Consider the following 26,231-nt stretch of genomic DNA (forward strand, 5'->3'; position numbering starts at 1 on the left):
GATTGATGGGCCAGGGAGGTGTGGGAGAAACCTACCACCATCTGCCTGAGCAGGGGTGGTGTTTAGGGATTAGAAAGTGGCCACTGTCGGTGTTTGCCCAAGCTTCTTACAGCCGTGTTGGTGTAAGCAGAGTACGGAGTGGTAGTTTGTCATGGTTCTTAGATCAAGGGAGAAAGACAGGTGAGCTAAGGCCCATGCTCAGTGTAAGGTGTTATGGGACCCAGGCTAGGTTTAGAAGAAACCCGGGGAGGGTGGATGAGATTGACTCATAGCTTTCCTTAAGAATTCCAAACGCAGTTCCTGAACAACATTGCAGATCGATGTCTTATACATCTTTATAAATCTTTTTGTAACATGAAGGGGCCTGTTTGTTTGGGGTTTCTGTCCTCCCACCAGGTACCCCACAACTGTTTAGCCCCAAAGAAAATCACACATAGGTCTCCATAAATTATAAGCAGATTGGCCCATTAGCTCTAGCCTCTCACTGACTAACTCTCACATCTTGATTAACCCATTTTTCTGATCTACGTTAGCCATGTGGCTCAGTATCTTTTTTTCAGTGGAGCAGATCACATTCTGCTGCTTTGGTGGTCTGGATAGGAGTGGGAGGAATCTACTTCTCAGAATTCTCCTGTTCTCATTACATCATTTCTACTTCCTGTCTGGTTTTCCCGCCTATATTTCCTGCCTGGCCAATCAGCGTTTATTTATAATATGATTGACAGAATACAACAGTTCTCCCGCACCATCTTTTGAATTTGGGATTACTGTCAAGGACCCAGGGGATTCTAATGAGGTTATCTTGGGCTATGCTTTGTGAAACATCAATCTAGAAGACCCTTGGGACCTGAGCTCTTTACCTGGTAAGAATGAAGATATGGTGCCCAGGTGATACTTACCTACTGGGGACTTTATGCTTCTTCTTACCCATGCTACTCCTGATGCAATGAGAAAATTCATATATGGTAAGGCTTATTAAATATCTAGCATGGGTGTCTCTTATCTAGCTCTCAGACATGAGGCTGGTGGGGACATTTGCAGTCTTTCACCTAGAATTTCCTCGGTGAAAGTCAACCACACTAATGACATACTCCATCCTGAGTTGGTGTGACTACCAACATCCTTCGTTGGTGTGACTACCCTTTCACATGTGTGCCTGGCTTTGATGTTCTGTTCCCTGCAGCTAAGGATGGGGATTATTGGCGATTGCTTGCGCCTGGCAATTACAAACTTACAGCCTCAGCTCCCGGCTACCTGGCAATAACAAAGAAAGTGGCGGTTCCTTTCAGCCCTGCGGTTGGGGTAAGTTGTCATGAAAACAGCTGAGAATAATAGCCATAATCTAATAATAACTCAGCACTTGCCACTGTCAAACACATTTAAGAAATTTATACTTAATCTTTACTCTAGCCCTACAAAGTAGGCACCATTATTATCTCCATTTAACAGACGAGAAAACTGAGGTCTAATAAGGTTAGGTGACTTGATCATAGTCTCTTGATTCTTGGAGAGTTTCATAAGAACACAAAAGCAATACTTAAAATATTAGTTTTAATTTTCTAACTTTGATTGCAATATAAATGGAATTCTATGCTGGCTATCTCTCTATCTGTAGATTCCAGCACGATTCCTTACTCAATACGCATGGGAAAAACATGCCAGTAAGATAATCTTAGGTGTTAACTAACATTTGTTATGAACCCTTAATGAGGACTAGGGAGATGACTCTCACAGGAAAGCACTTGCTCCCCACATGTGAGGACCAGAGTTGGATTCCCAAATCCAAGAGGTTGTCCCACAGACATGTCAGCCACCTGGGACCCATGCCCCACAGACATGGGTACCCTGTTGGAATCCAGTGCTTGGAAGGAAGAGATGAGGGAGCCTCAGCAAGCTGCCAGCTAGACTGGCATATAAGTTGCCTCTGGATCCTGCTCCAGAGACTAAGGTGGAGAATGACGGAAGACGGTAGATGTCAGCCTCAGGACCATACAGTAGCCTGCAGAGTTTCCAGTAATAGGACTCGCTTGGGGGAAACTTCACTGTAATTTTGTTTTCATACCAGGAATTCAGAGCATCAATAGCTATTTTGTGTGTGTGCTGTGTGATGCACTCACGTGACTGTCCTTCAGACCTGCTGAGCAACGGCTCACACTAGTTTTTGCAAACAAAGGATATTGAGCTTTGAAAACAGTTTATTAAATTTGATTGTGTGTGTATATATATGAGGCTGTGCCCTGTGAAAGGCAAGAAGCAGATTTAGGCACAGATTGGGAAAGGTTCAACTCTTTTCCTTCCTAATTTTTCAAATAGTGCAAGGATGTAGCGAGTGTAATCTTATACCTAAATAACCAGGTACTGAAGTAGGTGTATCAGGGAACACTTAGTTCCACGTAGCATGGGAGGCAGAGGAGGAGTGGGTGGAGACTTGGAGACTATGACCAGATCAGCACTCATTCATTCATTCTGTGTGGACAGGTTCTCTGTAGATTGGAAGGAGACCCCCCCCCCCCGCCACCATTCACCAGGACAACAGCTTTGATTTGTGTTTAACTTTGTAGACAACTTGCTAGCACACTGAGCTGCATTCCATCAGTTTAAACCCCAGCCAGAACAGAATTAGAGGCTGACAGGCAGAGGTTATGAGATAAAGGGCCGTCCTGGAAGGGGGAAGATGGGTATGGATCTCACAAAGCTAGAGCCCTTTGAAGCTCTCACATTTGAGCACTTTCTGAGCAGAACTGACTTCTGAATTTTGTTCCAATAAAAGTACATTTTGTTTATTACAGATTAAAAAAACTTACATTTATCCTACTGTACTGTAAAAACCACAGCATTTGATGGCAATCTGTTATATTTCCCCTCTTCAGGTTGACTTTGCACTGGAGTCTTTCTCTGAGAGGAAAGAGGAGGAGAAGGGAGAATTGATGGAATGGTGGAAGATGATGTCAGAAACTTTAAATTTTTAAGAAAGGCTTCCAACTGATTGCTTCAATCTATCTATCTAATGTAGTAAGATGCAATGCGGCTCTTTTATTTTAGATTGTGTGCAGTTAAGATTTAACAGTGATTTATGTTTAATCATTTTAGTAGTAACTGATATTACTAGAGTATACTCAGATGAAAACACGGTCTTGACCGACTTCGTTCTCCCATTAGTGCTCTCTTCCCCATGTAGCTGAAAAATAGAGCTCTTTTAATGTCACTGGTGACAACGTCCCAGAAGGATGCCGTGAAGAAGCCAACGGATGTGGCGTGGCGTTGTGAGCACTGTGCTGCCAGAATCACATAGTTACGTATAAGTTGTCGTTTGTCTCCATGCCGATGTGCTTGTATAAGCATGCTCCTGCTAATGTACCTTTGCTGGGAAGAAAATGGACGTGTTCCAAAGCAGTTTTGAACAGAATGAAAACCCACTTCCTGCTTGTATTTCCAAGAGTGGTGTCGTTTTATTAGTCAGCCTGTGAATGCCCCTTCAGAGTTTGAGGTTTTTGTCTTGATTGCAGATTGGCCCAGAATTGCATTGTGAATGAATAAAGGCTTAAAAGAAATTCTGTGGTGTTTGTTTTCTCTATGATTTTTTTTTTTTGGTCTAACACTATGGTTTCATGGTGAAAAAAGTATTTCCTTCACAGTGCCTCTTGTTTGTTTAGTTTTTACATTGGAAAAAAATTTATGCGAAGCTGTGTGCAGGCTTTGAGTGTTGAGTGAAAGGTTCTGATTCCATGGAGTTTACAAAAAAAGATTTTATTTTTATGTTTAATTATGTCTACATGTATGTGTCCGTGTGGGTTTGTACACCTGAGTGATTTACAAAGGCAAGAAAAGGGTTTCTGATTCCCTGGTGCTGGAGTTACAGGTGGTCGCTGTCTCCAAACATAGGTTTTGGAATGTGACTCTGCCTCTCTGGAGAGCAATATGTACTCTTAACTGCTGAGCCATTGCTCAAGCTCCCTGATTCTGTGGATCTTTGTGGATCCCTTGTGGATGCAGACTTTAAAGAAACATATACACAGTTATTGTGTAAGTGTGTGTTATTGTAATCTGCCTTGCAGTTCAGTTATTCCAGGGTCCCTAAGAGGCGCTATCTGAAAAAGACATGGGCGGGAGACAGGAAGGAGACCAAGCAAAAGCCAGACAAGATTCTGTTCTCGATTTGTCAAGGTCTCACTTTATTAGCGAAATGGTTGTGGCTTATATAGCCCTTGAATGAGGAATTTGGCTTGGGATGGGGGCAGGGCAATGGCAAGGGCAGGAAGGGATCTTGCTGGGGCAGCAATGGTCACAAGTCGACACACCTAGTGTTCTCTATGTAAGCATGCAAGCAGAATCGTTCCTTTTGTGATTCCAACCACAAACTATTCTCTAGATAGTTGGAATGTGGGGCGGGTTCTGCTAACAGATAGCTCTCAAGATAGTTGGGTGGGGGGTGGGCTCCACCAACAAACAGTTCTCAATACAGTTGGGGTGTGGGGCTCTCCGCAAACATCCCCAGGACAATGGTCCCTGCCATCATCCCTGGAAAATGGCTCCCAACATGTTATCATCAGGAAAATGAAAGGATGTGGCAAGAAAGGACGATAGAGCATCCTAGCTGAAATTGGGTGAAAGGAGTCAGTGGTGGCCTCTTAATGCACTCAAACCTAGACTTACATTATGTAGGAGCAATGTGGAGACTGAGTATAGAAGTGTGTGTGTGTGTGTGTGTGTGTGTGTGTGTGTGCCACTGGCAACGGTTGTGGTGTGGTTGGTTAATGCTCCAGGTATAATAAGGGTTGTGTTAAAATAACAACAACTGCCAGCCTGGTCTACAAAGTCAGTTCCAGGACAACCAGGACTATTACACAGAGAAACCTGTCTCGAAAAACCAAAAGCAAAACAACAACGACAACAACAAAAACCCAGCAACTGCCATGATACCAGAACCCAAATACCTAGAGGCTCAAACAAAACAAAAGTGTTTTTAATGCTTATTAAGCAGTTCTGAACTGAGCAGAAGACAAAAATGAGGTGGCCTTTCTCCACACTCTGTGAGACCAGAGTCCATGACTCTTTTTTGTGAAAGATATGCCATCATCTTGCGCCATCTATCAAAGTTGCATTGGCGGTCTTCTTCAGCACAGTCACTGGGAAAGGGGGAAACACCCAGAAGGATATATGAGTATAGTTTCACCAATAGGCCTGGGGATGCTATGCACTGATTAAATAACATGGCCTAGAATTGCATTCCTGATTGCATGGGAATCTGGGAAATGTAGTCTAGGAGTATAACTAGAGAGGCAAGAAAGCATATACTATTACACATGGCTTAAAATTATATTCCTAACTGCAAAGGCGCCTGGGAAATGTCATCTAGCAGTATTCCTAAAGAGGTGAGGTGAATTCAGATGGCATGAAGATTTAACAGTCTGTCAGTTGGCTGGGCCCACAGATAAAAGAGCATTACAATGGGAAAGAACAGCAGTTTTGAAGAACTTAGCAGAAAGAAGGCCTGCAGCAAAGAGATGGGCGTAGTGGTAAGTAGAGCCTGGGAGACAGGTGATCTCACAGAGTAGAATTGAAGGTTTGGAATTTTGATCTTAACTGAACATATTTTAGCTGGGAAGGAACATGACCTAGTTTATACTTTAAAGAACATTCTAACTACCTTGTTGCAAATAGAAGAAGAAACAGGGACCAGGTAGGAGTCTACTGCAGGGATCCAAAGGAGGTGCCAGGTAAGGCTGTGACAGTGAAGGTAAGACGTGGTGGGTTGGGATGTATTTCATAAGTAGGGTTGACAGGTCTTAATGAGGAACCCGTGTGAATGGCGAGGGATGGTGGTTATGAGAGATGAGTCGGTGCTTGAGTAGCTGGGTGCTTGTTATGTGGCCCGGTGAAAAGAAACGGATTGGGAAGTGTGAGAAGCAAGTAACTACAGTGCAGGGATGTCACGTTTGTGATGATAGACAAATGGAGGTGCTGAGTCAGTGGCTGGGTTTTCCATGCTAAAAGTTTCCAAAAAAAAAGATTTGAGATTGGACATAGATATATGGACGTGACTGGCATGGGCTCAAAACTTAATCATCCTGATTGGAACACGTGAGAATGAAAAGAGCACACTAATTATGTGCAGACAATTGGAGTGATTCAGTGCTCTCGGGGTGGACTCTTGTCAGCACTGTGGAGACCATTCAAGCACATATAATCTCCCACCAGGAGCCCTTAGAGTTAGAAAAAACAATAGGGCTGAACCCTAAGGAAAATCAAGATTCTGCTGCCCATGGTTTCCATGTAACACAAGACAGGTTCCCTCTGTCCTTCCTGACCTCTGCTTCTTACAGTCTTTCTGCCTTCTCTTCTGTGATCTTTCCTGTGCCTTATGTTATAGATGTCCCACGTTTAAACAGACATTTTTATAGACCACTGTTTTGAGGGTTGAAAGCATTCCTTGCAATAAGCTTTCTTGTCGGTCTATCTTTGGACTACCAACTCACAAACAATAACCCAGTGACCCAGAGACTCATTAACTATGAAAGCTTGTTCTTACCTTAAGCTGTTCTCCAAGTAATTTATAGCTTAATTAACTCATATTTTTAAACCTACGTTCTGCCATGTGGCTTGGTTACCTCTTCTTAGGCTGGCACATCTGACTTGCTTCAAGTCTGCCTGTGAAATCACATGCCTGGATTCCTTCTCCTAGTTTTTCTCTCTCTGTCCGGAAGTCCCACCTATCCTCTCCTGCCTAGCTATTGGCCATCTAGCTCTTTATTAAACCAATCTGGTGGGATCTTATGCAGAGATACATATTCACAGTGTAAATAAATATTTCAAAACCATTCCTGTGTTTGGAATTGATTACTCATTGTGGGAAAATTTCTTCCTTCTTCTATTTTTTGTTGTTATTGTTATTGTTCTTGAGGGGACTAATTTTGTTCTCTTGGGCTCTTTTTCCCATTCACTCAGGACCTAGATTAGAGGAGGCCCCACCCTATATACCTGTGTCATTTGCAATTCCCCCTGCTCCTGTTGGAGGGAGGAGAGCATAGAACCAATTGAACTCATTACTTTGTCTGGAGGTAACGTGTCCATTCTACTCACATATTCTTGATTGGGATTGGTGACACAGCCTTGCCTAGATGAACCAAATCCATGAAGAAACATCACTGCCTCTAGAGACCAAGTGGAATAGTCACGCATATACAAGAAGCTGGGAGTGGATTCTGGGTGGTCTTGCCTTTTAATCATTTGGGGTGAAGAACATCACTTCAATGCAAATTTTTGGACACATACATGCATAATATATTTGTACATATGTACATACATAAATGTATTTTCTAGATTGCCCTTGAAGTTACTATGTAACCCAAACTGTCCTTGATTTGAAAGCAATCCTTCATTATCAAGGTTTTAATGTCTTTCAATTTTACCTAATGGGAGGTAGATTATATGGGGTTGCCCTGGCTTCATGGCAATGTGGTGAGGTAGCAATACTGGAACAAGACACCCAACCTTAAGTCTTAAACCTCACTCATTCTTTGAGAATTTGCTTATCTAATTGTTAGGTAACACCAGGTATGCCAATCAAGGGCAACAAGTTTATCAAAGGCTTTAAGTACCCAACCTCCATTTCCTTCCTAGAGTTAGATGCAAGCTTTCCCCTGGAAAGGTCTTGTAAACTTTGAGGACTTTTCTGGTGTGGTGAAAGAGGCCAGGCCGATGAGCACAGAGAATTAATAGAGTACCTGGTAGAGCTAACAATTTCTTTAAATAATTTATTAGTAAGAAAGTTGTGTTAGTATACACCTAGTCTATTTCCCAGCTGGTTCTAAATGAGAAAATGGAAGATATGGGTCTTATGTATTGAACCCCTAAACTCCTCAGGGACATAACATTTCAGTAATTTTGCATCACATCTTTTTTTCAAAAGCGAACTTTAAACATCATCACCGTCTTTCAAGTGTTTCACGTCTCTTACTATTGTCCTGGATGAGCTTGATGTGGTGGCACAACCTTTAATCTGGGCACGTGGGAGACAGATACAGGTGGGTCTCCAGGAGTTTGAAGCCAGCCAGGTCTGAATAGCAGGTTTCAGGACAGCCAGGGCCAGGTAGAGAAATCCTGTCTCAATAATAATAATAATAATAATAATAATAATAATAATAATAAAAAACAAAACAAAATTTAAAATCTCACTAAAAAATATAAACCTGGATGATAGGTCATTTGAGGAATGTTTTTCCACACTGTTGCTAAACTTACCATAAATAAAAACAAACTAAAAAATGCGATGTGGTTTTTATTGGAGATGTAAGTGAAGAGTCACACACATGTGGGTTAAAAGCAGCCAAGTCATGTTGCTCTAGGCAACAAAAATTAGAAAGGGAGGGGCCTGAGAAGTTGATTTTAATTCAATAACACTTTTGAACTTTTTTTCTCATGGACAATGAAAACCAGACACATCACTGTGCAGGGAATAGCTACATAGACTGATTTCCAGTTCTTGACATAAACAAAGAGAAACATTATTTGCAGAAACAGAACTCTGAACTTTGGTATTCATATTTTATTTATACAGACAGTCTCTGAAATCTTCCCATGATTTCATGTGGGAAAGTTGAAAAAAACCCATCATTTAATACAAGTTTTTCAGCTCCTCTTTTCAAGGTTCTCATGAGGATTGTCTTCTGTGGTTAAAATTGGAAGGCATTTGGTATTTCTGCCTCAAAAATGTCAAGATAGAATGTTCTCTGAGTTTTGTGTCTCACCTTGAACATATACAGAATCCTGGTTTAGATATTTTAAAATAAATGACAGTCTAGGTTTTTTATAAGTGCTGCAATTCCTTTCTAGCCTCTCTCGCCCTCCCTTTCTCCAAGATGAGTGTTGTGTGAATGAATTGACTCAATTATGACTTAGTTTTCAGGATATGTGTAGTGTTATATGATTAATTTATGTCAGGGTAAAATTCCCCAGGGATCTGTGTTTGTAAAACAGGACAATTATCTGGATTTCGTAGGGTAAAGGCCACCAGAATGACACAAGCTGATGCTGGATATAATCTATAATGGTGACTCTGAAGAGAAAAATCACATTGATGACATTTATTAGAAGTTTTTATATGTCAGGAGCTATAAGACTCTAAAGTATTGGAAGGATTCTGTAGTTTTATTCTTTTTTATGATTTTAAGCTACTTTGGTTCTGCTTGTACTTTCTTCAATGTCCTTTCCTCCATTCACACAGTGCTTTCGAAGATTCATTCAGTAATTACTAGGTGTTGAGTTCTCTTCCTGGAATGGGAAAATTGCTTTGTCCTGAGATGAGGGATTATGATCATGACTGTTTTTGTCATTATCATTCTTACTGTCATCACTGTGAGCATCCTCACCACCTCAGTTCATCCTCACCACCATCACTGTGAGCATCTTCATCATCTCAGTCATCCTCACCACCATCACTGTGAGCATCTTCACCATCTCACTCATCCTCACCACCATCACTGTGAGCATCCTCACCACCATCACTGTGAACATCCTCACCACCATCACTGTGAGCATCCTCACCACCATCACTGTGAACGTCCTCACCATCTCACTCATCCTCACAACCATCACTGTGAACATCCTCACCACCATCGCTGTGAGCATCCTCACCACCATCACTGTGAACATCCTCTCCATCTCAATCATCCTCACCACCATCACTGTGAGCATCCTCACCATCTCACTCATCCTCACCACCATCATTGTGAGCATCCTCACCATCTCAGTCATCCTCACCACCATCACTGTGAGCATCCTCACCACCATCACTGTGAACATCCTCTCCACCATCACTGTGAGAATCCTCACAACCATCACTGTGAACATCCTCTCCATCTCAGTCATCCTCACCACCATCATTGTGAGCATCCTCACCATCTCAGTCATCCTCACCACCATCACTGTGAGCATCCTCACCACCACCACTGTGAGCATCCTCACCACCATCGCTGTGAGCATCCTCACAACCATCACTGTGAGCATCCTCACCACGATGACTGTGAACATCCTCACCATCTCAGTCATCCTCACCACCATCACTGTGAGCATCCTCACCATCTCAGTCATCCTCACCACCATCATTGTGAGCATCCTCACCATCTCAGTCATCCTCACCACCATCACTGTGAGCATCCTCACCATCTCATCCATTCTCACCACCATCACTTTCTTCTTCCTAACTAGGAGAAGCCTCATGAGCATCCACTTCTGTCTGTCACTATCCTCACCATCTTTCTCTTCTTCACCGCTACTGAGCAAGTATCTTGTGCCACATTTCATGTAGAGCACTGAAATGCACCATTTTCAGAGCACCTTTTATGGTAAGAACTCTTTCAGTATTCTCATGTAACTAATGAACAAAATAATTTCAAATGAAGTTCCTTACCTCAATAAGTTGGTAAACAGCGGTACAAGATTAAAAGTCCTACCAACCTGTCTTTGAGCCCACCCTGCCTTGCTTTTTTTGGCATGATTTTATTTTTCTATTTAATGCATTCAGCTGACATTTTCACATATGTCAAGGGGTATACTCTGATGTCAGGTAACTCCTTATTAGCTATTCAAAAAGAAGATGTTTTAAAAACACCATTTAAATATGTGCAATGTCTTATATCATAGCTTCTTGCCATGAGAATTTCTGGGAATCTAATTAGCTCAACCAGTTTCCGCATGGAAATGGTGATGTTTGGCACAGATGTTACCCTTACTGGATACAGACATGTTTCAGGATTTACAGGGCAGGCCAGGCACTTACATCATCCCAACAGAGGAAGACCCAGCTCTGCACCTTCCCACTGTCTCCCAGCTTCCCAGTGAGGGGAGGGATTTCCTGGGAAGCCACACAGATGCTGGTATTGGTCGAAATCTTGTCTTACAGTTATAGTCGGGGGAAACTGCCCAAAATGAAGAACAGGAGTCTTAAATCAGGTGGAAAACTGGTGCCAACAAGACCTGAAGACAAAGTCAGATTCTCTCAGCCGTGCACAGTGAAACTGCTGCTCAGTGAATAACCTAGAAAGAAGGCTGGCTGTGAGGGTCCTGTGTAGCACATGTTAAACACATCAGTATATGCAAAGTGTTTAGGAATGGATTGCATATAACATGCTCAAAATGAAATCAAAGTTATTATTAGCACTTCTATCTCTCAGGATGCCGCTATAATTTAATGCTATGCTCTTATCTATCGGGTGTATGTACCTGATGGTGTGTGCATGTGTGTGTGCTGATGTGCATGCATCTCTGTGTGAGAATGAGTGGAGACGGGAGTGTGACTTTACAGTCTTTCTCAATCCCTCCCCACCTCATATCTCTCATTGGAATGTGGAGCTCCCTGGCTGAGCAAGGCTAGCTGAGTAGAAGTCCTGAGATTTTTCTGTGTGCCCTTAGCCCTGGGGTTGCAGACATGCACTTCCTTCCTTCCTTCCTTCCTTCCTTCCTTCCTCCCTCCCTCCCTCCCTCCTTCCTTCCTTCCTTCCTTCCTCCAACGTGCATTCTTGGAATCTGAATTCAGATACAATTGCTTGTGTGCCAAGCACACTGTTGTCGAAGGCCACTTCATTATTCCCTGAAACACTATCATTTTTATAGTTAAAAAAATAAATGAAATGCCTTGATACTAAGAAATTGGGCCTGATCTAGGATGCTAAAGGCCCACAGCCGGGAGTACTTGCATATGAGGTAAATGCTTCCTTATTGGAAAAGGGATGTGGCATAATATTGAGGTATAAGGAGTACTTGGTTCCACTTAAATATTCCTGCTATAGATCAGCTTGAGTTTAATGCCCTGCACTTGATGAGCCTGCCATGAGCCTTGAAGAAACAGCAGTGAGGACAACATAAGGACACTGGTGAGATTTCATGCAGAATGATTTTAGCTTTCAGTCATAAACCCAAGTACCACTCACAGCAGTCTTTGGAAGCCTTTGGAAAATGAGATGTATATTTTCTATTTCCTATTCTTTAGTCATCTACTACTTAATATCAAGACAGAAACACGTTTAAAAATAAGAGAAGCTGGCTGTGGTGGCACATTCCTGTAATCCTAGTGCTTGGCAAGCTGAGACAAGCTGGTCACTGTGGATTTGTGGTCAGCCTGGACTGCGTACTGAGTTCAGAGTTTCAGGCCAGCCTGGGCTACAGAGTGAGCGTATTTAAAAACAAAAGAAAGCAATTTTCTCTCTTGCTTCCACTTAAATATCCTTGTCTGAGAGAGAGAGAGAGAGAGAGAGAGAGAGAGAGAGAGAGAGAGAGAGAAAGAGAGGTTAAATTGTTGGATAAGTCGGTGTTTCTGCAGATCAGTCACCCAAGCATCCACTAGAGATGAACCGGTATAAGACGAGGAAGTTTGTCCAGATGTTCCGCGTGCCTGGAATGTGATGTCTACCTGCAGTTGCTGCTGAGAGAGTGAGTGCTGTGTTTGGCCGGCGATGAGCAGCACACATCTAAACAAAGACGTACCAATGTGAACTTTAAATAAATCCAGAGCCTCATCACCAACAAATAATCGGACATGGACGCAGCCACGACTCTCCCTGTTTTACATCACAAACTCCTGCGACACCTAACATGCGCCTGTCTTCTTTGTTGTAAAACGGAGAGCTTTAGTCTTTTCCATGTGCTTTATTTTTTTTTTTTTTAAAGTGAAAGCATGACAGACTCCCTCTCTTCAAATCAGCCAAGGACCAACAGACAAATTAACACTGTATTTAGTGAATCCCTGGGAAGCCAGGGATAATAAATTTTAGTTTATTACCCTAAAACAACACACATCAGGGAAAATGACAGGACCTCTTATGGGTAGCTGAATCACTGGTTTGAGGGTCAAATTTCCCGAGTTTGAATAAAAATATGTTCCTTAGGCCAGGCGGTGGTGGCGCACACCTTTAATCCCAGCACTTGGGAGGCAGAGGCAGGCGGATCTCTGTGAGTTCAAGACCAGCCTGGTCTACAAGAGCTAGTGCCAGGACAGGCTCCAAAACCAGAGAAACTCTGTCTCGAAAAATAAAAAAACAAAACAAAACAAACAAACAAACAAACAAAAACAAAAAAAAATGTTCCTTAGAATTTTCTGCTGGACTCTGACTACAGATGCTCCTTCTTCTTACATCAGTTTATAGCTATTCTAGAAATTTCTGAAAAGTCAGACCTACCCTGGCAGCCTCAATGCTGTTCCCTGCAGTGGGGTTATCTAGGGAGGGAACACAGTAGCCACCCCCATCAGTCACCACTGCTGTCTTTTGCTATAGAAATCTCTTCAGCTTTTACCTTGGTTGGTTTTAAATCTTGACTTTAAAGAGCAAGATGGTGAGAAAATATCGCATTTTATCAGGGTTTCCTGTAACTGTTGCGATGGCTTCTCTGGGTCTCTTAAACTACTGCTGTGAGATTTGGGGTCTAATTAAAGCTGCAGGCTCTCTCTATGGCATTCTTTGCTTAAAACCCAAGATGCACTGCGGTGCGTATTAAACACACAGAACTACTGTGAAGCCAAGGCTGTCTGTCACGAAGGTAAGAAGGGGTCTCCAACTCCACACCGGACAGCTCTCGGTGAAGCCGCTGGAGGGGTTCAGGACACTGAGCTGACAAGCAGATACGAGGAGACAGATTACTTGCTGGAGGTTTTGGTTCAGTCATCCTTAACTAGGTCCTGTAGGGTTGTGCTATCACTGACAGCTGCCCCCTATCCTCCGCCTTTTTCTTTTCTTGCTATGCTGGGATTGAACACAGGGAGGGTTTCACCTACAAGACAAACACCGCACTTTGCTGCTGCATTCCATCCCAGCACCGCTAACTTGGTTTTCATGTTTCTTTCCCCTCAACAATATAGAAAGGAGGATCTGGTTCTGGAAATCACCTCACAGGAGTCTGCACTCTCAACTTCATACCAGGGCTGACAGAACTGACTTCTAGGGAGCTTCGTGTGACCTACTGAAGGTGAAGAGGTAGCATGACAGCTATTGACATAATTTGGATTCCTTGAGATTCACTGTCGGGGGCCATGAGGGAGGAACAACAAGCAGCTTTGGAATTCAGAACATGGCAAAATCTTGCCAAGGGCGTTGCAGAGAGGCAGAACCACCGAGGACTCGTCTTAGGGACCTCTCCGAATGCTATTGACCATGGCTCTGCTTATTGCCCGAGTGGGTACCAAGTCCCTCCTAATCTCTGAGTTGTAGGGAAACGGAGGAAGTGTCTAGCCCCTCATTGGGCACTGCCACTGGTTCTTACAATAATAGTGGTTGACTATTTCCCAAGACTTGCTGCTGGAGCAGATTAGTGATTCAACCACCACCCTTAGAAAGATTTTTGACATGTAGATTGTTAGTGAAGTTAAGATAAGTTGTTTTTACTAATGGCTTTGATGTAGAAAATCTTGGGGAACAATTTAAAGTATAGAAGGGCACACTTTTAATTCTTGAGTGAGGGACTCATTGAGGTCAAGGGACAAGAACAATGGCAGCCAGGTTATTACCGACTGGCATGCCTTTCTTGCTCAAGGTGGGTTGGTGAGCCAAGGCTGTGATTCATACCTTGTATCCAGTTTTGCCCTCAGCTTCCTGATATGATTTAATCAAAAACTGTTGAAGAGTGGGTGTGCTCCCTGAGGACTTAAAGTAGAAATCCCTGGCTGTTTTCTTAAATAAAAGTTTAGATTTGAGATTTAAGATTTTTTATAAGATAATCCTTTTTAGATAAATAATAAAATGATTGATCCTTTTTTTTAATTTATTTATTTATTAAGGATTTCTGCCTCCTCCCCGCAACCGCTTCCCATTTCCCTCCCCCTCCCCCGATCAAGTCCCCCTCCCTCATCTGCTCGAAGAGCAATCAGGGTTCCCTGACCTGTGGGAAGCCCAAAAACCGCCCACCTCTATCCAGGTTTAGTAAGGTGAGCATCCAAACTGCCTAGGCTCCCCCAAAGCCAGTACGTGCAGTAGGATCAAAACCTAACTGCGATTGTTCTTGAGTTCTCAGTAGTTCTCATTGTCTGCTATGTTCAGCTAGTCCGGATTTAACCCATGCTTTTTCAGACCTAGGCCAGCTGGCCTTGGTGAGTTCCCAATAGAACATCCCCATTGATCTTTTTTTTTGTAACTGCAAAATGCAGCTTGCCAGTAAAAGAACTGATTGAGAAACATACTTGCTTACACATTGTTAACTTATAGCAAGTTACTTAGATGTGAATGTATGTGGGTTCTAGGGAATAATTTGTTATTCACCTGTACTATGTAAAATGTTTAATCATGTAAGGGAAATAAGAAACATGCTTTTTTTTTTACTTGTATTCATTGTAATCATTCACTCAAAGAAAAATAGAATGCAATCACATTGTAATTCTTATATGACTTAAATATTTTGCTGGGACATGTAAGATGTAAGGGAAAAATAAAATTAGAAAGGAAGACATCAGAAAAGAGGTAAGGAAAAAATAAAGAAATAAAAGACCCTAACATTTTGAAGGTTGTGTGTGTGTGTGTGTGAGAGAGAGAGAGAGAGAGAGAGAGAGAGAGAGACAGAGAGAGATTACCCACTTTGCTCGATGTCCCCAGAAAATTAAGTTTTATCTCCTCCCATAAAAAAGTCATTTGTGTGATTGCCATCTCAGGCCTCCTCCCCAGTTCCTGAGTGGGCCTTACAGCAACAGCACACAAGTGAACAAACAGAAAACAAAAGAAAAAGGGGGTAGGGGAGAAGTCATTATTTTCCTATCCAGGAGTCACTTTCAAACCTAGTTTTATATTAGTCTTTCAATCACTGCTATGATAAAATTCCTCATGCTAGGCACTTTATTGTAAAAATCAGATTTTTTATTAAACCACTCGAGGGATTCAAGTGCAAGATGTTGAAATCTGTTGAGATTTGGCGAGGACCTGGTAGCAGAGGGCCTCCTGGCAGCACAGCTTATGTGGGGTGGGTCTGGGTGTCACCCGACCAACAGGAAGTCAGAGCGTGGGACACACATCATGATCTTCTATAACAAACTCTCTGTCAGGAACTAACTGGGCTCCCAAAAGAGTGTCCTTGTTAATTCCTCCTGAGGCACACTACTGATTGTCTAATTATTTCCCCCTTCTTCAAGGCTCTAGACTAGCACACTCCCGATGGTGTAACTACTCTGCACCTGTCTCCACTTCCTCAGGGTTCTAGACTAGCACACTCCCGATGGTGTAACTACCCTGCACCTGTCTCCACTTCCTCAGGGTTCTAGACTAGCACACTCCCGATGGTGTAACTACTCTGCACCTGTCTCCACTTCTTCAGGGTTCTAGACTAGCACACTCCCGATGGTGTAACTACTCTGCACCTGTCTCCACTTCCTCAGGTTCTAGACTAGCACACTTCCGATGGTGTAACTACCCTGCACCTGTCTCCACTTCCTCAGGTTCTAGACTAGCACACTCCCGATGGTGTAACTACCCTGCACCTGTCTCCACTTCCTCAGGGTTCTAGACTAGCACACTCCCGATGGTGTAACTACTCTGCACCTGTCTCCACTTCTTCAGGGTTCTAGACTAGCACACTCCCGATGGTGTAACTACTCTGCACCTGTCTCCACTTCTTCAGGGTTCTAGACTAGCACACTCCCGATGGTGTAACTACTCTGCACCTGTCTCCACTTCCTCAGGTTCTAGACTAGCACACTCCCGATGGTGTAACTACCCTGCACCTGTCTCCACTTCCTCAGGTTCTAGACTGGCACACTCCCGATGGTCTTATTATGCTGCTTCATTCCCCACTTCTTTAAGGCTCTAGTACTAAGCTTCTAGTACAAAAAAACTGTTGTTTTTCCTAACCCAATCCAAACCTGAACACATTGTTGTGATTTTTTGCATCATGTGCGATGGTAGTGATTTTGTTTGTGTATTCCACTCACCTAGACCTTGGGTGTATATTTTCCCATCAGAAACATCCATGCCTTCCCTTCTTCATCTCTCCTTCCTTCTCTTCTGTCTTCTTTTCTCCTTGGTGTTCTCTCCCTCTGCCTCTCTAGACTTCTCTGTGTTAAAACTAAATTTATCTTGCAAAGAGGCACGGGAACTCCACTGCTCCACCTCCAGACTCTCTCAGAGTAGCTTGATTGCTGGAGACTACCTTGACCTTGTCCATAACCTTCAAAAAGCTACAAGCCCAGGCCCTGACTACAGGAGCTAACGTCCCGACTCCGAGTTCTGCCACGCCTAATTGAAATCTCTGAATTAAACAGAAATATAAGAAAGAGTTAGGATGCTCCCTTCACTGTTGAAGAATATGCAAAACTGCAACTAACTTACTAATTAATTAGTTGACTAATTGACTAGAAGCCAGTGGGGAATAGCTCAGAATTTCAGTCAGCATAGGAGAGTTGATGGGGCTCAGACCAGTGATCTCAAGTTGTTCAGCTGTAAGTGCCTCTGGAGAAGAGTAACTGAAGGCTTGGGGTACTTTAGCATTGCATGGATAACTGGAAGTCTGGGGTACTTAGTGCTGCATGGATATCTGGAAGCCTGGGGCACTTAGCCCTGCGTGGATATCTGGAAGCCTGGGGTACTTAGCCCTGCGTGGATATCTGGAAGCCTGGGGTACTTAGCCCTGCGTGGATATCTGGAAGCCTGGGGTACTTAGCCCTGCATGGATAGCTGGAAGTCTGGGGTACTTATGAAAGGTCTTTCCCTGTAGTCTCCTAAGTCATACAGGAAATTTCCCATGGAACGTAAGTGAAAGTGAAAATGGAAAGTGAACTCAATTTTATCTTTCTTGCTCTCCATTTTCATGTGTGTTGTGTTTGTGCATATGTTTGTATATTTGCGTGTGTGTGGCACATGTGTGGGTGACGTGAACATGAACATGGATGCATTTGGAGCCCTGAGGGAAATGCTGAGAATCATCTTTCATCTCGGTTTCGTTTTATTCAGCAAGACAGGACCTGACAATCAAACCCAGAGGCAGATAGGGCTAGTGTTCCTAGCCAGCTTGCTCTGGGGACTCTCCTCTTCCTTCCAGAGCTGGACTCAGACAGGAAGTCACACCCACCTAGCACTTAGGTGGGTTCCAAGGGATCTGTGCTATACTCCTCATATTTCCAAAGCAAGCTCTTCAACCATGGAACCATTGCTCTAGACTTGGATCTAAAATCTTTACGGTAATGTTGAAAATGGAGGCTAGTGCGACATGGAAATTCTTATAAGTGGTTGGAAGGGATGAAAATGAGTATAGCCATCATGGGAACTACTTGAAAAGTTCCTTAAAAAATTAAAAAAAGAACAATTATATTTAAGAAAGGAGCGCTATCTAGACCTGTATTAACATTTATAAATGAAACCATGTGCAACTATTTCTAGGAGCTGTTAGCATCTCTTCCTTGTCAAGCGTGGAGGTGGGGGTGAAGTGGGCTGGATTGGAGCCTAGGGTGAACCATTCCCCAGAATCTCAGGTGGGAAAGGAAGGTGGGGTAGGCTGCCATCTTTAAAATTTCTCAGTATTAAATAGGCTTGCTAGCTTTCATTTTTAACAATCTCGGGTTAAATGTGAAAACAGAAACAGCACTATTATGAACTCACCTGGCTGGCGGCATGTGAAACTGTATTACTACTTACTACTGAAACACAAAGCAAACTCTGTGAAAATGCACCCGTGCCCTTGACAGGGTGATTATGTGCCAACATATTTTCGTATGTGCAAACAGTTAAGATCCTTGGGGAGGATTATGCTTAATTTCTTGGGGAAAAAGTTTTCTTACATTTAAAGAGAGGTTTCTCTCAGTGGGTTGCTTTGCTCAATGACAAAAGCAAGTGTAACAGTGTCCAAGTAGGTAATGGACACTATCTCTAGCTGCTTTGTGGGAACATGTGGCCTCAAAGATTCCACATGGGTCAGGTACTTTGTAGAATTTAGAGCATGTGACCTTTTAGGTTTAAAAGTATATTGCCATTTATGCAGACTTCTGAGGACTGGAGAGATGGCTCAGCCATTAAAGGCTAGGCTCACAACTAAAGAGATAATTTTTTAATGCCAGAATTTGCCTGGCCTCCTTGCAGGGTTTCTCACTGTGTCCCACTGTGTCCCATTGTAACTTGTGGCTAAGTACTGCAGGCTGCCGATGTAAACCTGCTAAACCTCAGGTCTCTGCTGAGGGGAGGTAACTCTTAGCTCTTCGTAGTTGTTATATGGTGTTTATCATGGTGACATGCTCAGCAAATACTACTGGGTCTGTGTCTGGTTGGCCATAGAGCTTGGCAATTATTTTAATAGTGAATTATACCACATACAAAAGTGTTACAGAATCTGTCAGGAAAATATTCGAAGCCTAAGTAAATTAAGATGTGAGAGAATGAACTCATCGGAGAACACGAGGGAACAAAGACAGATATTCCCTTCTGCTGTCTCCCTTTGATTGGATTTTGTTTGACTGGCCTTTTTGAAATCTCCGTTCTGAGCAATGAGCCCATCCAACCAGTAGGGACTTCCTCTCTCTGATGTCTAAGACAAGAGGTACTTAGAGGGATGGCTGAGTATACGAAAGAAGGAGCACATGAAAGACAAGGCCGGAGGAGTGGTAGGACCAGGACTGGGTACGAGAGTTCCAGTGTGTATGTGCATGTGTGTGTGTGTGTGTGTGTGTGTGTGTGTGACCAGATAATATGTGTGCCTCTGTGTTCATACATGCCCATATGAATTCTTGAGTGTAGAGGTTGCAGGTCACACTTCCCATCTTCTTTTTTGAGACTTTTCCTTGGATCTTGCCACTTCTGTTTTCCAATGAGCCCCTTGGATGCACCTGCCTCTGAAATGTTGGGACTACAGATATGTGCCACAATGTTAGGTGCTTCTTCTTCCTCTTCCTCCTCTTCTTATTCCTCTACCTACCCCTCTCTTTTTAAAAGGAGGTTCAAAGTTAATTTCTTGAAAAGTTAATATGTGTGTATGATATATCTTGATTGTGTGGCATACCTTACCACTTTCAAAATACTACCACCCCAACTTTGAGTTCCTCTTCTTTTAAAAAATTTTTAGGTTTTATAGCCTGCTGAGTCCAGTTAGTGTTACCCTGAGTGTGCATGTACATTGGGGTCATCTTCCAGAGCATGGGCAACTTACCAGTGGCTACAATCCAGAGGAAAAATAACCTCTCCCTCAGCAGCTAGCAATTGCTGATAGCTCTCAGCAAGGGTGAGGCCTCATGAGCCTTTCTCCAGTTCTTGATGGAATGTTGATTATGCCAGGCTACTTACACGTGGGTTCTGGGGAACTGAATTCTGGGTTCCTGTTTTTAAGGTCACAGGAAGTGAAGATTCTGGTGAGAGAAGCAAATGTCTTTTTAAGTTTTAGTCACGGCAGGCCTGGACAGAACCTCAGAGTCCATGAGGTTTACTTACTCCAGCAACCTACAGCTTCCTAATTGGCTCCAGATGTCCTTTCTTAGCAAAGACCCAGGTGCCAAGATCAGACTGCTAACTGGCAGCATGGAGAGTCCTGGGAAGGACATTTGCTTTGGAGTGAGCCACACCTGGATTGAAACCCAGCTTTGACCACTTGCTTAGCCCTCAAAGATACCTGATGAACCAGAAGTTCTCTCAGACTTAGTTTCAAAAAACAAAATTAAAGACCCTGCCTTGCCTGGTGGTTCTGAAACTCCCTTGCAATCAGGCATACAAAATCGATGCATGGTGTTCACATAGGACAAATAGGATATAAGAAAAAAGACTGACAAATCTTGCTAAGATAGGGTAAGATGGTTTTGAAAAATTTCCTGCCTCTGAAAATTGTCTGTCAGTTACTCTAGGCCTCAGCCAAAATTGGTGCTCCAACATGTGCTAGCTAAAGCCATATAAAACTTGAGAGGGCTTGGAAAGCAATTCTAAACACTAAAAAAGTTTAGCTGCATTTTTTTTTTTTTTTTGGGATGGACTCTGCTTGCTGGTGGCATGCTGCATCTCCTTGAAGAGAAGTCTTCCTGATTCGGCGGTAGCAGAAAAAAAAAAAAGCACCAAAAAAACAAAATGTGTGGTTTCAAAATGGTGGCATCCTGGTTTGCCAGAACAAACAGCTCTGAGTCTTTTGGGAGGTCTGACCAAGGAGCATTTAAACAGGGTTTGTAAGCAGCATGTTACAAATTGCTTAATGGCTCGACATAGACCTGATTCATACTTGGAACTGGGGTCAGTGTGTGCAGCTCACAGAGGCAGTAAACATGCCTCCACCTTGTTAGACTGGGCGGAGCCAAAAGGCAAAGCAGCTTTAGTCCTAGCCATGCTGCAGCTTAGCATTTTAAGAAGGACTCCTGGATAGAAAAGGATTTCAGATACACAATAGGACATAGTCAGATATAAAAGACTTCTAAACAAGACACAGTGTGTTTAAAAAATGTATGTAGGCTTGGGAAAGAAAAGAAAAAGAGTAAAGATATAGTAAAAGTAATATAAAAGAATACAGTTATAGATTAAATATTAAACTTGTAGAAAAAGTAATACAGTAAGAAAAATAAGCCATGTAAAGATGGAATATAGACAGAGTCTGGATTATGTATATTATTGTGTTTTCTTTGAATTTTTTGACTACAGAGAGATATTTGATTCTGGGGGCGGCTAGGATAAACCAATATAAAGGTATCTTGACTTCAAAATTTGGGCCTAAGGATTTGTTGTTTTAGAAAAGAGGTTCTGCTTTTGTTTCTACAGAGGATGAGAACCTGTGGAACTCTTCAAGACTAATGTGGTTTGATGAGCCAAGAGCCCCTGAAAGGTTGTTGTGAACACCCCTAAAAAATTACTTTACTCAACAAAAGCAGGAAGCAGTTTGGGGGAAACCTATGCCCAAATTCCCAAACATTGTTTATAAATGTTTTTATATTTAAAGGGGGATATGCTGTAGAGATCAATACTTGCATTGGTATGAATCTTGGTGTATATACAAACTTAAGGTCAATTTTGTTTATATATATTATATATAATTATGCGTATATTTCTGCTCTTGATTAAGGTATTGTGTTTGTGCAACTGATTTAAAAATGTAATATATAATTAAGAAATATAGGTTAACAGATAATCATCTATACTAGTCAAGCTTCTAGTCATGTTAGGTTTTCTAGATATATAGAGATATGTTTCAGTTAGATATGTATTCTTTAAATCTTTCAGAGACCTTCAGAATATGGTATTTAAAATGTTATGAGAATTTAGGACTTATCAAGTCAATGAGGCATATCTGCTTTTGGTAGCACCAAGCTACTTCAAGAGGATGATGGGCACTGAAGAGGCTCCTTATGGTATTGGTTAGCCATGTGGGTAAGAAACTGTGCCTGACGGCTTGATGCTATGCTGTATAATCTGGACAGAGAAATAACTGCTGAACTTGCCTAAAGAGGATATGGTTCTTCAGTGTTCCTGCTACATTAAAGAGTCTTCCAGACATTCTGCAAGAAATGGAAGAAAACAACTGGTGGACTTTGCCATTATAAGACAGAACAGATCTTCAAATTTCCTGATTCATGGGAAAGTCTGCTGGATACTACAAGCCTATAGGCTGAAGATGAATGCCTCAATGGTACAGAAAAACTTTGTGTGACTGTCTAGGTAGCAAGATGTCTCGATCAATTCTAGAGTTTTGGAAGTTGCTTACAATGCAATTTCTGCTTACTTAGGTAATATAACATCCTTCTGGAGTCTTTGATGGAGTTGAAGAATAGATAGTTATAGTTGTCCTTAGTTATGATAAAAGATAAAATAGATATAAATGTTGTAACTGTAATTCTTGCTTGATACTTGTTTTTGATACATGTAATTTTACTATGTTAAAGTTAAAACTTTCCTTTTTATTTAAACAGAAAAGGGGAAATGGTGTGGGAAGTCCTTCTGTCTATGTGTTTCTTTCTTTTTCTTTTTTAAAATTTATTTATTTATTAAGGATTTCTGCCTCCTCCCCGCCACTGCCTCCCATTTCCCTCCCCCTCCCCCGATCAAGTCCCTCTCCCTCATCAGTTCGTAGAGCAAACAGGGTTCCCTGACCTGTGGGAAGTCCAAGGACTGCCCACCTCCATCCAGGTTTAGTAAGGTGAACATCCAAACTGTCTAGGCTCCCTCAAAGCCAGTACGTGCAGTAGGATCAAAAACCCATTGCCATTGTTCTTGACTTCTCAGTATTCCTCATTGTCCACTATGTTCTGCAAGTCCGGTTTTATCCCATGCTTTTTCAGACCCAGGCCAGCTGGCCTTGGTGAGTTCCAGATAGAACATCCCCATTGTCTCAGTGTGTGGGTGCACCGCTCGTGGTCCTGAGTTCCTTGCTCGTGCTCCCTCTCCTTCTGCTCCTGATTTGGACCTTGAGATTTCTGTCTGGTGCTCCAATGTGGGTCTCTGTCTCTGTCTCCTTTCATCGCCTGATGAATGTTAATATTCAGGAGGATGCCTATATGTTTGTCTTTGGATTCACCTTCTTATTTAGCTTCTCTAGGATTGTGAATTATAAGCTCAATGTCCTTTATTTATGGCTAGAAACCAACTATGAGTGAGTACATCCCATGTTCCTCTTTTTGGGTCTGGCTTACCTCACTCAGGATAGTGTTTTCTATTTCCATCCATTTGTACGCAAAATTCAAGAAGTCTTTGTTTTTTACTGCTGAGTAATACTCCAATATGTATATATTCCACACTTTCTTCATCCATTCTTCCATTGAAGGGCATCTAGGTTGTTTCCAGGTTCTGGCTATTACAAACAATGCTGCTATGAACATAGTTGAGCATATACTTTTATTGTATGATAGGGCCTCTCTTGGGTATATTCCCAAGAGTGGTATTGCGGGGTCCAGGGGTAGGTTGATCCCGAATTTCCTGAGAAACTGCCACACTGCTTTCCAGAGTGGTTGCACAAGTTTGCATTCCCACCAGCAATGGATGAGTGTACCCCTTTCTCCACAACCTCTCCAGCAAAGGCTATCATTGGTGTTTTTTATTTTAGCCATTCTGACAGGTGTAAGATGGTATCTTAAAGTTGTCTTGATTTGCATTTCCCTGATCACTAAGGAAGTTGAGCATGACCTTAAGTGTCTTTTGGCCATTTGAAGTTCTTCTGTTGAGAATTCTCTATTCAGCTCAGTGCCCCATTTTATAATTGGGTTGATTAGCCTTTTGCGGTCTAGTTTCTTGAGTTCTTTATATATTTTGGAGATCAGACCTTTGTCAGTTGCGGGGTTGGTGAAGATCTTCTCCCAGTCAGTGGGTTGCCTTTTTGTCTTAGTGACAATGTCCTTTGCTTTACAGAAGCTTCTCAGTCTCAGGAGGCCCCATTTATTCAATGAGGTCCTTAATGTTTGTGCTGCTGGGGTTATACGTAGGAAGTGGTCTCCTGTGCCCATGTGTTGTGGAGTACTTCCCACTTTCTCTTCTATCAGGTTCAGTGTGTTCGGACTGATATTGAGGTCTTTAATCCATTTGGACTTGAGTTTTGTGCATGGTGATAGATATGGATCTATTTTCATTCTTCTACAGATTGACATCTAGTTTTGCCAGCACAATTTGTTGAAGATGCTCTCTTTTTTCCATTGTATACTTTTAGCTCCTTTATCGAAAATCAGGTGTTCATAGGTTTGTGGGTTAAAGTCAGGGTCTTCTATTCGATTCCATTGGTCGACTTCTCTGTTTTTATGCCAATACCAAGCTGTTTTCAATACTATAGCTCAAATGCCCTCGCTCTGTTTCCTGGTTCCTGCTGCAGGCCAAGAACCCTCTCACCCCTCCGAAGGGTCTTCAGGATCAGGACCAGGCTCCCCGTTTGCCAGTGACCTCGCCAACAAAAGGCCTACCTCTTTGATTTAATTGTAGTGGGGCAATCTGCTCTCGTTATTGCGAGCCTGTCCCCGCCGCTTGTGTCTGTTGCCCCAAAGCCTATTCCTGATTGCAGCACCTCTCTGCCACAACTGCATGCTGCGCCTCTCCACCGTGACTGTGTGCCACCTGTTTCTTTTATTGGTTAATGAATAAAGAAGCTACTTTTGGCCAATGGCTTAACAGAACATAGCCAGACTGGAAGAGATATATAGAGAGAGTAGACAGAGTCAATGAGATGCCATGTATCCACTGGGAAGAGACAAATGGGTTCTATTCAGCAAGACAGGACCTGTCAATCAAACCCAGAGGCAGATAGGGCTAAGTTAAGATGTAAGAGCTAGCCAGTAAGAAGCTAGAGTTAATAAGTGAAATAGTGATTTAATTAATACAGTTTCTGTGTGGAAATTTTGGGAGTCTGGGCAGCTGGGAAATGAATAAGCAGCCCAACAGACTAGTGTCTTTTTCCTAGACAAAGTCACAGTTTAGGGACAGTAGACTTCAGTGCTTTTAAAAGTCTTAGGATAAGGTAAACATACTTAAGTATGCAATCCTGAAAACAGCTTATTTTATATAAAATAATAGAAGTACTTCTTAGACACATGGCTGGGTAGTGAGAAATTCAAACTTATTCTGGCCAAATGAAGAGGAAACCAATAAAGGGGTAGAGAGCCCCCATCTCCTTTTTAAAAAAAATATATTATATCATCTATGTATGTATGTTTGTATGTATGTATGTATGATCTATCTATCTATCTAATCTTAATTAAGGTTTCCATTGTTGTGAAAAGACACAATGAAGACAAAAACTCTTATAAAGGAAAACTTTTAATTGGTGATGGCTTTTAGTTTCAGAGGTTTACTCCGTTATTATCATGAAGGAAAACATGGTGGCATGCAGGCAAAAATGATGCTGGAGAGATAGCTGAGAGTCCTACATCAGAATCTGCACGAAGTAGAAAGAGAATGACAGTGGCCCAGGCTTTATCACTGAAATCTCAAATTCTACCCCCAGTGATACAAGTCTCTAACAAGACCACACATCCTAAAAGTGCCATTCCCTATGGGACTATGGGAAAAATTTTTATTCAAACTAACACACACACACACACACACGTATACAGGGAGATGGAGAAAAAGAGAGAGGGGGAATGCGAGTCTGCTGTCTGGTAATCATATTTGGCAATACAAGAAGAGTGTTTCCATTCTGTTTCTAGTTTCATTTTCATATATTTTATGAAAATAGTTTTTCAGTTGTTTTTAGGTTATGTTACCTAAAACAAGAAATTTGTCTTCCTAGAGAACTCATTGAAACAAGTAACATCAATGCAGAAAGGATACGCGTTATGTGGAGGCAAAGGAGAGGTGGGGTGAATGGGACTAACCCAAGACTCAGTTGGCAGCAGTCCAAAT

General features: G+C 42.3%; 1 protein-coding gene across 1 annotated transcript in view; it reads left to right on the top strand.

Moving 5' to 3' along the window:
• The window catches only part of Cpe (carboxypeptidase E), a 94,155-nt gene extending 90,604 nt beyond the window's left edge, over nt 1–3,551 (top strand). The window contains exons 8-9 of the mRNA XM_041674740.1: nt 1,184–1,302; nt 2,871–3,551. Coding sequence (XP_041530674.1) covers nt 1,184–1,302; nt 2,871–2,969 — 218 coding nt within the window. The 3' untranslated portion in view covers nt 2,970–3,551. The remainder of the gene's footprint in view (nt 1–1,183; nt 1,303–2,870) is intronic.
• Nucleotides 3,552–26,231: the final 22,680 nt, after the last annotated feature.

This window comes from Microtus oregoni, unplaced genomic scaffold (genome assembly GCF_018167655.1).
Source record: "Microtus oregoni isolate MIOR12 unplaced genomic scaffold, Mior012 000025F_ref0000491, whole genome shotgun sequence".
In the NCBI taxonomy this organism is placed as follows: domain Eukaryota; kingdom Metazoa; phylum Chordata; class Mammalia; order Rodentia; family Cricetidae; genus Microtus; species Microtus oregoni.